Here is a 14827-nt window from a genome sequence, read left to right on the forward strand (position 1 = left end):
GCTGCGTGAAGAACCATTAGCGACATATCCGCTCGGTAAAACCTTAAATTAAGCTCATACAACTGCTGCCATTAGCTTAAACTCAACCTGTTCCTCCACCAATAAACGAAAGGGTTTACCAAAGAGGAATTCCCCTGAATGCTTTTATCTCAAATTTTTCAAAGGGTATTCTTCAAATCTGTAAAACACTGAGGAATCGACAAACCTGGATGATATTGCAGGTTTAAAATAACCCCATTCGGACACGTCCTCGATAAGATCTGGTGTCAGCTGTCGTACAGGTCAGCAGATGGTACAGAGAATGTCATGAGCTCGTTGTGTCGTAATAACGGCACGGTCCTATTTAAGAACATTTCCGCTTGCATCAAGTTTGTTTTCTTGATAATAAATCTTGCGATTTATTGAGAAAGTGCCAATAATTCAATAATTTAAGGCTTGACATAGTTCGAGAGTTGCTCAACTCGAAACAGACACGACACCAAAAATAAGCTTACAACTCTAAGTAAAGTTTTAGCATAAAGAATTCGCTACTCAAGAGACCCAGAACACTCAACTCTCAGATTTCTTTCTGTTCCCAGGGAAAGAAAAAACATAACTTACTTTGCAACAGTTCAATCTGCTTCTTCAAGGCTTCTCTCTCCTCCATCGCCAAATACACAACAATAATCGTCATCAAACAGAGACATCCTTTCCCACCAATCCCAAATGACACTGCCCTTAAGAATAACCAATCAAAAGAATCCAAAGGTCGTCGCGAGATTTAGCGCAATGTTCTCTGGCAATTGTAGTTCCGTAATAACACTCTCCCACCGCCGAGAGACTAAAACAGTACAGTATACTGTATCTCTCTCTACAAAATCGTTTACTTCTCAAACGTTTTTACAGCGCAGACCTCGCTTAATTTATTTAATCTACATAAAAACAACAAAAATACTAATGCTATTTAATTAAACTAATAATAATTAGGATCTCTTGCTTGATGAATACCTTCTAACTAAAAATCGTTTAGTTTATTTTGAAGTAAAAAGTCCCCTACCCCATCTCTTAAATATGTAACTCGTTGATGTTGCCCTGTAGTGAAAGACACGTATTTTTTGTTTGAATTCACTTATAGGAATTAATAATAAATAAAATTGTTTCCTTTGATTAAGAAAAAAATATAATATCAATCAATACAATTCCTTGACCTCCCAAACCTCCCTTTCAATCGGGTTAGTGACATCTTGTGCCACCAAATCTTAGCAAACCTTACCCTCGCAAACGATCTAGATGGGCTGAATTCTTAGGAATTTATGTGGATCTTGTGTTCATTTTATTGACCCCTTTAACTAAAATGCATGATGGGGGTTAAAATAAATTAAATACAATGACAATATAATCAAGGAAAAAATAAAATTTGCCAACTGTAACACAAAATATGCTAACACAGCAGAGGACTTTATTCTAATTAAATTATTAACAGTGATAATGAAAGCAAAATGTTCCTTAATTTGGCAGACATGTCTAAGCAGCCAAACAGATAAAAATAATTAAGATTATGTGTTAAATGGTTACTTCTCAAACCTTGGCCACTGGGAGCTGTATTATTTTCTTCCTCCACCTCAGTTCCCAATTGATTTTAATTTTGGCAGGATATTTTTAAGTTTGCTCTCAGCTCTTAATGTTGAATGATGTTTGTTGATCTGTTACTAGCTGTTTAGTTGATAATAAAGGTAAGCAAGTTGAAGAGAAACTGAATGTTCAAAGGTTGCCTGAAACAATATGACCACTTTTAAAACTCTGGAGTGGTCTGTGTGGCTGAAAAGGATGTGCTGTGGCTGTCGTGAAGTTTGTGCAGACAGTGTTCTTGGAGTATTTTCTGACCTCTTCTGAAGTCAACGTAAGAGTAGCTTTAACTGTTTTGGCACTAAGTGGTTCAAGTGTCACACACACTATTCCTGGAGCATCTAGTGATTTCTGAGAGTGGCGGAGGTAAAAGTCAAGTGATCCACAGGAATCTCTTGCTACCATGCAATTACTTACCAGTGGAAAGACCTGAGTTGACTCCATACAGTACAAAAGCAGAGAGAAACGGATCTCTGCAGCAGAAAAGGAAATCTTATAAGGGACCACAGACTCAACAGGACTCTGACAGTGAATCAGAAGAGGAATATCATCTTAGGTATCACCCACACAACAAAGGGACACCAACCTAAAGACTAGTGCTTCAGTGCAAAACCCTGATGTTAACAGTTTTCCACACCAATTAATAAAGCAGACCAATGGGTACCATCTGGAATCACCAAATGAAGATGGAGATATACAAAGGCCACTAAATGAGGGAATGCAGAAGGACAGTTTTACTGTGCTTGAGCATCAAGATCTCCAAGAAATAACTGAAATGGATAACTTGTTTGATGAGAAAAACAATTCTGATGCTCAAGAAACATCTGGCTGAAATTCTTGGATCAACTACTAAATGGGAAGATGGTGCAAATGGACTGTTCTCATTTGTTTGTTTTGTCTAATTAGAAACATTATATTAAGTTAAGGTGTTTGCTTAGTATTAGTATTATAGTGACAGGGACACTCTATTTTAAAAAGGCATCATCCTTCAGATGAGACATAAAACCGAGGACCCGACTGTCTGTCATCATTAAAAATCCTAGAGCGTTTCTAGAAAAACGTACGGATGTTACCACGGTGCCCAGGCCAAAATGTTCCCCATGGCTTTACCAATCATGACCTCCTAATAATCCCCATCTATGAATTGGCTTCATCACTCTGTTCTCCTCCCCACCTATAGCTGATGTGTGGTGAGTGTACTGGTGCTTTATGGCTGCCGTTGCATCATCCAGATGAGGGCTGCACATTGGTGGTGGTGGAGGGGAATTCCCATTACAGTAAAGAGCTTTTAGAGGGGTGTCCAGAAAAGCACTATATACAGTAAGTGTAAGGACTCACTATTATTATTACCTCTACTATATCAGTATTAAGTGAACTGTTGTATTTATTCAAACAACAGCTTTTCCTAATAATTCTCATTATGTCTTACTTATACGCATTTGTGAATATGATGAGAACCTATTACTGTATGTACCAGGTAAGCCTGTGAGTTTATTAATTTTTCAGACATGCAACAATTGCTATTATTAAATCAAGGGAATCAAAATTTTGGGTGCATACGTATGTGAAGATCAGTAAAAAGAGTACAGCCAACATATTCTTTATTATACCTTTTTATTAAATCCTATTATTAAAATGGATAATAACAATTATTAAGACATGCATACAGTATAAAGTGGATAGAATCCCCTATACAGTATGTTAGAACCCCAACCAAAGAGTACAACTAAATCCCCCACAAAAGAAACCCAAAGATCCATTAATCATGAAAATAAAAACAATGAACTAGTGTGTAAAAATCAAAGCAACAGATAAGAAGCAGTCAGTAAAGCAAAAAATATGATTAACATTTGTGAAGGAGAAGAACTATAGCTCAAGGCAAAATAATAATGTAGGAAATTCTCTCAAAGCTCTTTTCTAGGATGAGGCCTTGGTATCAGCAAGTTGCATGTGCTGAGCTCTGAATTATTGCATTTTGACAAAGTGCCAGACAGTGGAAGCAGATTCAGTTTTACAGCAGAGACATCAATCTTCTGCTTGTCTCCAGTTTTTTCCTACACTTGTTGTGCATGCTCCATCGCTCAGTCCATGCAAACTAGATGAAAGTCTCTTCACAGTGTAGAGAGTGACAGGTTATAGACATTCCAAATGGCCCACTTGCTGCCACCTGAAGAGGCACAGTTGACATGTTAGCAGAGATTGCTCCAAAGTCTTGACACTGCTCTGCCACTGCCTCTCCTTCAGGCCAAATGGAATCTGTAATACTGCGCCTTCAGGATACTTAGTGAAGTTGATGTAATTGAAAAGCATTGAAATAGCCCACAACATGCAACACTATCACTTTAGGTCCATCAAATGTACCTTATTCTGTAAGTTAATATAAGTTCTTCACTTTTACAATTCTTACAGAATTTACAGGTCACCTGTCCTAGCATTCATTGGCATGTGATAATGTTGGGATCCACCTTATTTAGCCAGTTTATTGTATTTTTGACTTTACAGTAGCTGCTGTTATTACCATTGTCAAACTAAGGGGGTCACAAATTTGGGATGCATATGTGAGGATTAATAAACGCTAGAAGGAGTATAATGAATGTATTATTAAAACGAATAATAACATAATTATGGAGACATTTGTATAAGGAAAAGTAGCTAAAATACAATTTCCCAAAAGGCTCAACTAACTAAAATTTCAAGCAATTAAGCAATTAATTAAATGGTAAAAATACAAGTAATGAATGTGTAAAATTCAATGTGACAAAGTGACAAATATGAAGTAGTCAGTGATACATAAAACATGCATAACATTTGTGAAGGCACGGAACTATAACCCAGGGTAATATACAGATCTATGACTTTAAACCCTTAGCATTATTAATTGATAAATTATGAAACATAGAACACAATGGAACCTGAGTTTTATCCACTATGTAAGAGTACTGACCTCATACACTATTGGATTTTGGGTGAGTTTTACCATTTGTTTCAGGAGGTGCCCCGAATGGTCTCTAATAGTAAAACGGAGACTACAAACCATTAAATTACTTTCATTATTCTTTTAATTTCACTGTATAGAACCGTAGCCGCTTCCTTTACATATCTGATAAATGAAGCTAGCCTGGTAAATTGGTCAAGAATATTATTTTTTTTAGAAAGCAGTCAAAACGAGAGCCAGGAAGAAATGTACAGTGACCCGGGAGCCAGATTGTGCTGATGCAAAGATGAGCCTGATGTGCCGTGGACAGATGTTTACTCACACACCAGAGTGTGCTCACCCGGGGGATCACTTTACTGTACACAGCAGTGTGCTGCAGCCAGAGCTGGTAGCACCTCTACAGCTGCCACTGCTATGGCTGGGGCATTCTGAGCTACTGCTGCCAGTGCAGGAGCTTCAGCTGCTTCTGCTATCCAGCCTCCTAGCGTAGCTGCCAGTCCAGTCCCTGCCCCTGCGGCTCCCCCTGTGCTCGCCACGCCTGTGCCAATCACTGCCACTCCTATTCCAGCTCCTTTTGCCAACAGTGCTAATCCTCCTAGTCCTATGGAAACCTTCTTCAGAAATTCACTGGAATCTGCTGCTTTTCCTCTTGCAATTTTGATGTATTTGTAGTCTATTTTCTTGTAGTCTCTCTCTCTTTTTCTATCGATCTCTTCCCTAAACCTTTTTTCCCGCACTCTCCTGTGTTCTTCATCAGCTTGGAGTTTTTGGTATTTCAGCTTTTCCTTTTGCAGCTGCTTATTTAGTTAATTTCTCTTCTCTTCCAGCTCTCTTATCATCTCTTCTAGCTGCTGCTTTTCTGTCTCATGTTGTTGTCTTTCTTCATTCATTCTCTTTATGAAGTCATTCCATTCTTTCACATAGGTCTGTTTAATATAATTTTTCTCCAATTCAATAATATCATTGATCTTCTGTATATACTGCTGTTGGAACTCAGAAATCTCTTTATCCACCATTTTGAATGCTTCATTAGAATATTAGGTATTCCCATTCTGCACAAACATGTCATTTATGATTTTCATGAGCTTTGCTTCTTGAGCATGATCATCCATATCCTCGTTGTTAAAAGCAACATACCTCCAAATTTCTCAATGAACTCTTGAATACTCTGGGCCTGCTCACTTATAAAGTCTTCAATTGCTTTGCCTTTCAATTTCTCTGCATGAGAGAAAAGCACAATTGTGTAATTTGCAGCTTCTTGTTTGAAAAGTTGCAGAATCATTTCCACTGCCTTTCTCTCTTCCTGTGTGAATCGACCAAGCTGCATGACCAAGATAATTACATGAGGCCCCGGGGAAGTCAAAGTGGTACATCTGGCAATTTCCAAATTAATTTCTTCCTCTGGCAAATCTGTGTCAAAAAGGCCTGGAGTGTCAACTACCACAACATCTCTCCCATTGACTTCACCTTTACACTTCTCACAGCCCTTAGTTACTGAGGTCATGCTAAACTTATCGACAAATGCCTTATTGCCCAGGATTGTGTTTCGAGTTGCACTTTTCCCAGCCCGTTTTCCCGACCAGCACAATCCTGAGCTCTTCTTTATCTGCCTTTCCATTAGTATTTGGCCATGGGCTGAATCGCCTTCCTTGATCTGGAGAGAAACCGAGACAAGAAAGAGAAAGCTTCTCACGCAAGGGGAGGAGAAAGAAACATCTGCTGTTGGGTGATAATTAAGAGATAAAACGTTTTCTACTTGTGACAGTCTGGGGGTGTCACAGCACTCCTGGCCAGGATCTTTCAATTGTATACCATTATCTCCCACAGGAAAAAAGCCTGACAAAGATTCTTCTAGTTCACTTAGTTTAGAAAATAATTAATCTTTCTAGCTAATTTCAAATTTCTTATATTTAGCAAATATACAAAATTAAACACCTTCTCTGGAGCCTTAGGTCACTTTCATAAACTCCCTAACTTTCTTTGTTATCTAAATTTCCCTTAGCTTATCTTATCAGATATAGACTTTGATAAAAAGGTAAGTCCTCAGTTCAGATTTGAAGAGAGTTCAATAAGTTGTCTGTCGTAAAGTCTGAGGAAGGTCATTCCACAACACTGTATTACAAATGAGTAGTTATGAACCCTGTGCAGGTTACTGAGATTCCGATGGCTACGAGCCCGAGAGGAGAGAGGCAGCAGAGCGGTCGGTAGTTCCAGGCTAGAGGTCGGAGTCCGGCTGGAGAAGGCAGCGAGGCAAACAATTCCAAAAAGGGGTGAGACAAAAGAGTAGTCAAAAGGTCCAATGCTAGAAGGGTCTGTGTGTCGGTAGCCAGAATTAATCATAATTATCAAACTCAAAACAGTTTTACTCAAAAGAAGTTATGAGTCTTCCCAAATACTGGACCTTTTATCCTGTCTCCCCTGAAGCAATTAAAATTCCTTAAGGAGAGATCTGCAAATCACAGATGTGATTTGGCCAATAAGAACTCTGGCAGGAAAGACATTGGAATGTCTTTTGTCTGAAGCTGATAAACAGGGTAAGCCAAGAACCACACCTTGGAAGTTAAGCCCGGGAAATGAAGTCTGGGAAGTTAGGCTCGAGAAGGACAGGACATCAATACCCAAGGAAGCTAGCGTACAAAGGAAGAGAAATAGCAAAGAGCTCAACTGAATCACAGAAGCAAAGTCCGATACACTGCTCCACCCTGTGCTCAACCAGCAGCCCATCAACAAGCCATCCACAGCAAAGCTGGATCAGCTCCTGAGATGGGTCACAGCACCACTCGCCTAACAAATCTCCATGGATCTGGTGATGCCTACTTCCCCGCTATTCAGAATATAAACAATAGGAACATACTGTACCATGCTCTCTCATTTGCATACCTTTTAAAGCAGGGGTGTACAAACTTTTTTATTGGGGGCCAGATGGAGAAACAAAAATATGAGGCTGCCTCAAATAATAAAAATAAACAAATAACACCGGATATACGTGCATTCCAATAATCAAATTGCCTTTTAATTTAGGGGACTACCCTAATAGGTGAGTTTTAATATTTTGTACTGTAAGCTTGAAATGACCTTTATAAATAATGATATTACATAATTTTAATATACCTGTAAGATTTCACAAATTGTACTCACTAGTGATAACTACTAATAGGAACAGTTATAATGTGCCTTGGACTGAAGAATCACTGTTAAGTCAAGAGTTAGTACATCACAGGGTCTGTTATGTCCCAAGATAACTGTCTGTTATCTTGGAACTCATTAGGTTCTTGTTTAGTGTAATTAGAGAAAATGTTTGCTCTGGCAGTGGGAACAAAGACTCGTGATGTTTTGTTTCATAATGTCTCTTTACATTATATTCCTTCATTACAGCAACTGATTCTCAGCAAATAGACATACAGTACGTGCCTCTGAACGCGGTAAAGAAGTATTTTGCCAGTGCGGCTTGAATCTCCTGCATTCACTGTTAATTTTTCATTTCCTTGGTTCTGCAATTTCAAAAATCTTGGTAATGTTAATTTAGAGAATTAAAGTTTTGAAGAGTGTAAAGAGGAGGAGAGGTGGTAGCTTATCAGTTTTGAGATGTATTTTGCATGTATTATATGCATTTTTTACCTAATATTGGGTCAAATTTAATTATAGTTCTAAATTAACTCACGGGCCATTTCAGAAACAGTGGCGGGCTGCAATTGGTTTGCGGGCTGTAGTTTGGACACCCCTGTCTTAAAGGAATAGGTTGCATTCACCTTGTGATTTGGTCCAATGCTTGAAAAGTTTAATGTAACTTTATGCCTTTTGCCCTGAATTAGGGTTTGAGTTTACTAACACTAGCAACTTGCACTTTTTTAAGTCTTTATTTTCATCCGTCTCTTCATCTCTTTCCATATGCCTTTGTTTGTATTCATGTTATTTCTAATAAACTTACCCATTTTAATAAACCAAAGCAGTCCTGATTTGAATTCACGCAGATCAACTTCACCACTATCCTGAATTCGGGTTGTTAAGCACTGTGTTAATTATCACATCTGGCCATGTTTTCAGAGGACATGGTCATATAAGGGTTGGTGTGGTTATTATCACTAGATCACAGGACCTGTTATACTGTATACCTGCTCTTGGTGTTTCGGAATCCCAGGACACATGGTTTGAGTCTTGTGGTCGAAAGTACTTACAACAGGGTCTAATGTTTAATCACATGTGCTATTCTCCCAGAATATGTACATGATTGACCGAAGGTTCAGGTAACCTTCCAAAACCATATGATCCACACATCTTACAAGGTCCTTATAACAGTATGGAAGACCAAACGGATGTACAGTATATAAAAAGTGACTAAAAACTAAACCAGGAAATCACAGACAAATCAGCCTTACTAAGCTCAAGTTACATTTTCAAAAAAACTTATATCCTCCCCCTCAGATATCACAGCATTTATTCTATGTTTTCAAATCCAAGCACCATTTGTGTTCAACTACTTACCTGACCTCTGCTGCCCTCTGCCATGGTGGTGTTCTGGGTCAGCACCTGTTCAAGCAGGAAAACAAGGAGTGTTTTAGCTCTGCAAACATCCAGAATATTGGTTTCTAGGGAATATATCTGAAATGATGGGAAATGCAAATATATATACTAAATATATATCCTCCCCCTCAGATATCACACCATTTATTCTATGTTTTCAAATCCAAGCACCATTTGTGTTCAACTACTTACCTGACCTCCGCCATCCTCTGTTGCCTCTGACAAACCCTCTGCCGTGATGAGGTTCTTGGTAAGCACCTGCTTCGGTGTGAAAACAAGTAGTGTTTTACTTAAGTGAAAACATACTGTACATAATATTGGTTTCTAGATAAATATCTGAAATGATCAGAAATGTAAAAATACTAGTAACCCTTCAACATGTTCAATGAGAGCTTTAAGAAGGAAAAAGCCATTGAAGCATAACAGAAAATGGGTGGAAGTAATAAGATCCATAAAAGTGCATGCACAAAGCATTCTTGGATGGGATTTTATAAAAGATTTGAGACTCAAATTACATTTCAATATAACCTAATAACTATTATTATTGTGTATGTGTCTCTAGAATTGTTGTATTCATGGATATAATCATGATTCAGGAAATCATGAGTCAGTTAAGATCACATTCAAAAAGACCCAAAGAAAGCTGGACCATGCTGATTCTGCTTTATCCTCCAGTCATAGAAATTGTTAGGATTAGCTGGGTCAAGCATAGACAGCAGCTCAAAACAGTCAACCAAGATTCCCAGACTGGTATGTCTATTCCCATTATATCCTGGAGACTTGTAGTAATTGTACCTGCAGGTTGGTTCTCCATACCTCTATTTCCTTTAGTATTAGTTAGAGTTAGTTATATCATGATCTTCAATGACTCTGTCCCTTACTTGGGTATTACAATAAATATCCCAGTCCCTGTTTCTGTATGCTGAGAAACAAAGTATTTTAAAATTGTTCATACCATACTACTGGATGTATGCATGATTTATAATATCAAAACCACATTATGTTCTGTAAATCTTAAAAAATAACAGTTTCAATTCCTTTCAAAATGAGTAGCAGGTCCTGCTAGAGGTGAGTAAATGCAGTCTGTAAATACACAAATTATGTATTGAGAACCAAAATGAAAAACAAGACATGTCATCAGGTGTTTAAGTGCTTATACCTAAATTCTATAATATGATACAGTAAATACATACTGTACAATACATAATACATTAGACGAAATAGAAGCTACCTCAATAGCAGGCAATTATGTTGTTGATGGAATCACAGACTTGCTAAAGCTCTCTCAACTTCGAGGTGGTTTTGCTGACAAATACAATTTATTTGTTAAGTTTGGATGCAGATCACATTAGAACATTTCTGCAGTGAATTCTGTAGTGAATTGTTGCTGTACAACCTGTATTTATTCGATCATACCTCACATTGCATTAGTCATTACAGTGACTAGTGAGCAGGAAGGGCCACTTCATGTCACAGTTTGTGCAAACTCGGGCTCTTGCCCATAGTGAGACCAGGGGTTTGCAACAACATAGCAACTATACAGTACTTTCACAAAGTTCATGGCTTAGTGCTTAATTCAGAGCTTATAAAGGTTTGCGATACTGTTAATTTATTTTGTTACTGTGATTTAATAAGCAGCCTGAGAAATTGGGACTGCAGTTCCCCTTTAAATGATCAACTGTTTGTTAGCTTAAACCCAGAAATTTGTGTCACTTTATGACTAGAACTGAATAAACTTCACCTTGTGGTCTACTGTGGGATTTTTGAAAACGCACATAGGCATTTAACCATATTATGGTTATGTTACAAGGGGATTGTGTTATGAGCCTTCTTACAAATTCAAAAGCTACTGCAAACCAGACATGATTCAAAGTTCAAAACTGTATTCACAAAAGCACTGGCAATGTCAATCCCACAGGCCTCTTCAGAAACATTAGTGACAAATGAACAGAAGCACACAAGAGGAAGCTACATGCAGGAGAATTTAAACCTGAGAACATGCAGCACAGGGTTGTGAAAGAATGGAACAAGCTACACTGCCATGTTGTTAAAGCTGATATTCTTTTTTAAAGGCCTTTAAAAATGTTTTCATGCGTCACCACTAGTGGACACTAGTCCAACTGTTTAAGTTTTTCAAATAGTATGGATTATATGCTTTACAAAGTACAAAATACATACAGTACGCTAAACTTTTTACTTCTTTAAATCTGCCTGTGATATAATTACCTTATAAACTTACCCATTAATGATGTTAATGATGGCTCTAAATTTCTAAATGTATTGTTGAATCTGAAATTACAAGATATGCATTTTTATTTAAGATTAATATTTTTTCTCCCTTTACCCTCATTTAGGTTTTATAAAAAAGCACATATAATTTTGCATTTCAGAAATATACATTTATATATTTCCATTAATTATCTCAACATTAATACTTGCTTTTACTTTTAGTGTTTATTTACCTGTATGCAGAAATCTAGATGAGTAAATGTAGATGTAAAACACTTTGTGACACTTTGGGAAGGCTGCTCACAAGAGCTTGATTCCTTACCCTCCTCAGAGGAATATCAACTTACATGGTGGTGGATTGGGGGGAGCAGAAGGGTTGGAATAGCTTCCTAAAAAATGAAAGTATTGATTGTTTTCATTACTGAGATCACAGGGGGACAATCAGAGACTTTACTCAAGAAATGCAAATATACTGCAATTGAACAGGGATTGGCTGGAAGCATGGTTTCTGTCATAGGTCTCATAACCAATGTCTTACTGAGTGTGAAATTTCTTTACTATGACATAAGATCTGTTATTTTCCTTCCTGGAACGTGATAGGACCTTTCAGAACACTTGACTGACATTTCAAAATGGTCTGCATGGACTTGGAATGAAGGAATAATAAGGAATAATGCATGGAGACATGATCATAGGGTCTCTTCATATCTCTTATCACAACAGGCTAATACCACAAAAAATTGGTTGGAAGTTGGAAGCCATGAAACACAAAAATGATTGAATTTGCTATCTTTCTTCTCAATATAATTCCTGAACCATGTGATGGTTTCACAGAAATCGAAAGCTAACTGTTTAAACATTTTGAGTTTATTTGTACTTTAAAAATGCCCCATATATTGCTGTTTTAATGCTCAATGGTAGGTATTTTTTGTATCTCTGTTCTGTGAATAGTGAGATAGAGAAAGAAAGAACTATTCCCACAGGAGTGAGAAAGTCATTTGTCACAATTTCTTTAATCCAAAACAATGCAGAAAAAGAATCAAGACGGTCAGTTTAGAACTCTGTGAGATACATTGATGACCTTTTATTTAAAAATGTATGTACAGTAAATAAAAGGCCATGTCTCCTGAAACAAAATGATTCATGAATTAAACAAACAATGAGTAATTAAAGTCGAGGGAATGTGGAAAAGTAAACGAATCCCTAATTTCACGAATTAAGGAAATAATTAGAATCAAATGTTTAAATAATTAAGTCGATCTTGATTTGGAATGCCTCTTCTATGTAAAATCAGAAACATGAGTCTGAACTTCTCTATACTGTACAAGTGTGTGGAAGCAAGTCAAGCTACATTCTAAGGAAATCTCTGAGGTGCTCAGAAAAAGAGTTACTGATACAGTTATTAGGTTACAAAGCCATTTCTAAGGAGTTGGGGCTCCATCAATCGACTGTCAATCGATGATAGTGGATGATAGTCAAATATCATTAAGAAAATTACAAAGTACCCTCAGTGTAACATCCAAGGAACTATAGGTAGCTCTCACTAATACATGACTCAAATATCAGAAAACGACCGAGCAAGCATGGTGGCCAATGATAGGATAACAAGGATGAAACCATTGCTATTCCAAAAGAACATTGCTGCCCATCCGTAGTTCACCAAAGAGCACATTAATTATCCTCAATCCTCAGAAAAACTATTCTCTGGAAAACGAGTCAAAGATTGAACTCTTTGACCTCAATGAGAACCATTGTTGTGAAGAATTGCATATTCAAGTAGATACATTTGAAGAAAAAACAGACCCCAAAACTCAATGCTGGGGTAAACAGTGCATAACATAATCATATATATACAGACTAGCATTACCTGTATGATTAAAATTGAAGTGCCCAGAAAACAAAAATTGCTTTGGTAACATTTTGTCTGGTCTTACTCCTGTATTGTTCTGCTGATGGGAGGTAGCATGTTAGTATGTTGGAGGTAGTATGTTAGTGAAAACGAGGCAATTTGTAATTTTTAACATAACTGGTGATTTACTGCCACAAAATACAGCATTATATATTATTATAGTTTGGGTTGGCTGTCCCAGGACCAGTGAGACCACCTCCTGCCCTGGCTCGACCCCCGCCAGGTACATTTCCTTCATGGCAATGTGCCGCAACCTGAGTAGTGTCGGTTTGGAAAGGCCTAGGAGGAATCCATTTGAGATTTTACTCATGATCTATTTTGATCTGCTTACACACATAGCGAGTCTAGAAGGGTTTATGAATCCATTTGCCCAAGCTGTGGAATGTGCTACAACATTCTACATTTGATATAACGTAAAGGAGCATGGATACCACTGCACAGGACAATTAATTAATTGTTTTTATTTTTTGTAATGATGTTTTTACATGTTATATAAATCTCTTTGCTTTTATTTCTCATCATAGGTTACTCCCAAATGAGTATCCTGTATACTGTATATACATAATTGTTCTTCACATTTTAAATGACTTTGCTAATCTTTAATTGATCAATTAATCTTTAATTGTAATCGCTAATTGTTTTGATATGTCAAATGCTTGTTTACAGAAAAAGAGATATTGTTTTTAGATATGCAAAGGAACAAGTAATAGGTTTATTCCATGCTGAAAAAAAAGAAGAAAGAAAACACAACATTTAGGCCGTGGAGCCTTCTTCAGCTGTGAGCAGGTGTATTTTTAGATATTGCACAGACAATTTAATAATAATAATAATAATAATAATAATAATAATAATAATAATAATAATAATAATAATAATAATATTTCCTTACACTTATATAGCGGTTTTCTGAACACTCCACTCAAAGCGCTTTACAGGTAATGGGGACTCCCCTCCACCACCACCAATGTGCAGCATTGAAATGAGTTTTTCCTTCATTTATTGTCACTTTTATTCAAAACATAATCTTTATTGTTATGACTGAACAACAGAATAGACCACACAAATTAATCCAATACCAGTGAAAGCCTTTACCCTTCAGTAATGCTAACATCACAGCAAGCAACACAGCACTAATCAGCCTACAGTTTAAAAACAGTATGAAACTCTCTCCCTGGATTCAACAAAATTGAATTATCATAAATGTTTCAGATTTACCTCTAAGAAGAAGAAATGTCTAGGTGCAAATTCTTTCTCCAGCACAGGAAAAGGGGATTTGATGTAAGCTGCCTAAATGATCACGTTTTAGTTACTATTGCTGTTATATCAAGTACTCATGAGCTACAGTATATAACACTGCCTCTGATCATTTTCAATTGCTTTATTACTCTTGAGTACAATGTCCTTTACAGAAATAAAATTAAAATTTATTGCAATTTCAGAAGTAATCAGCAGCCAGATGTCATTATCCTGAATTAATCATTTAGATAATCTTGCTAAGGTTTTATAGCGCCAACCATTTAACTTAATGCCTTGAAAAATAAAAATCATATCTAAAATAAATCAGGTTTTAATAGAGCAAGAAGTCACTTGAGGAATGTACATGTCCAATTAGCTTAGATGAAAGGATT

General features: G+C 37.0%; 1 protein-coding gene across 2 annotated transcripts in view; it reads right to left on the reverse strand.

Moving 5' to 3' along the window:
- zc3h3 (zinc finger CCCH-type containing 3) overlaps positions 1-686 on the reverse strand; it is a 110240-nt gene extending 109554 nt beyond the window's left edge. For both annotated transcript variants that reach the window (XM_015354297.2, XM_015354296.2), the window contains exon 1: positions 601-686. In XM_015354297.2, coding sequence (XP_015209783.2) covers positions 601-673 — 73 coding nt within the window. In that variant the 5' untranslated portion in view covers positions 674-686. The remainder of the gene's footprint in view (positions 1-600) is intronic.
- Positions 687-14827: the final 14141 nt, after the last annotated feature.

Source organism: Lepisosteus oculatus, chromosome 6, assembly GCF_040954835.1.
Source record: "Lepisosteus oculatus isolate fLepOcu1 chromosome 6, fLepOcu1.hap2, whole genome shotgun sequence".
In the NCBI taxonomy this organism is placed as follows: Eukaryota; Metazoa; Chordata; class Actinopteri; order Semionotiformes; family Lepisosteidae; genus Lepisosteus; species Lepisosteus oculatus.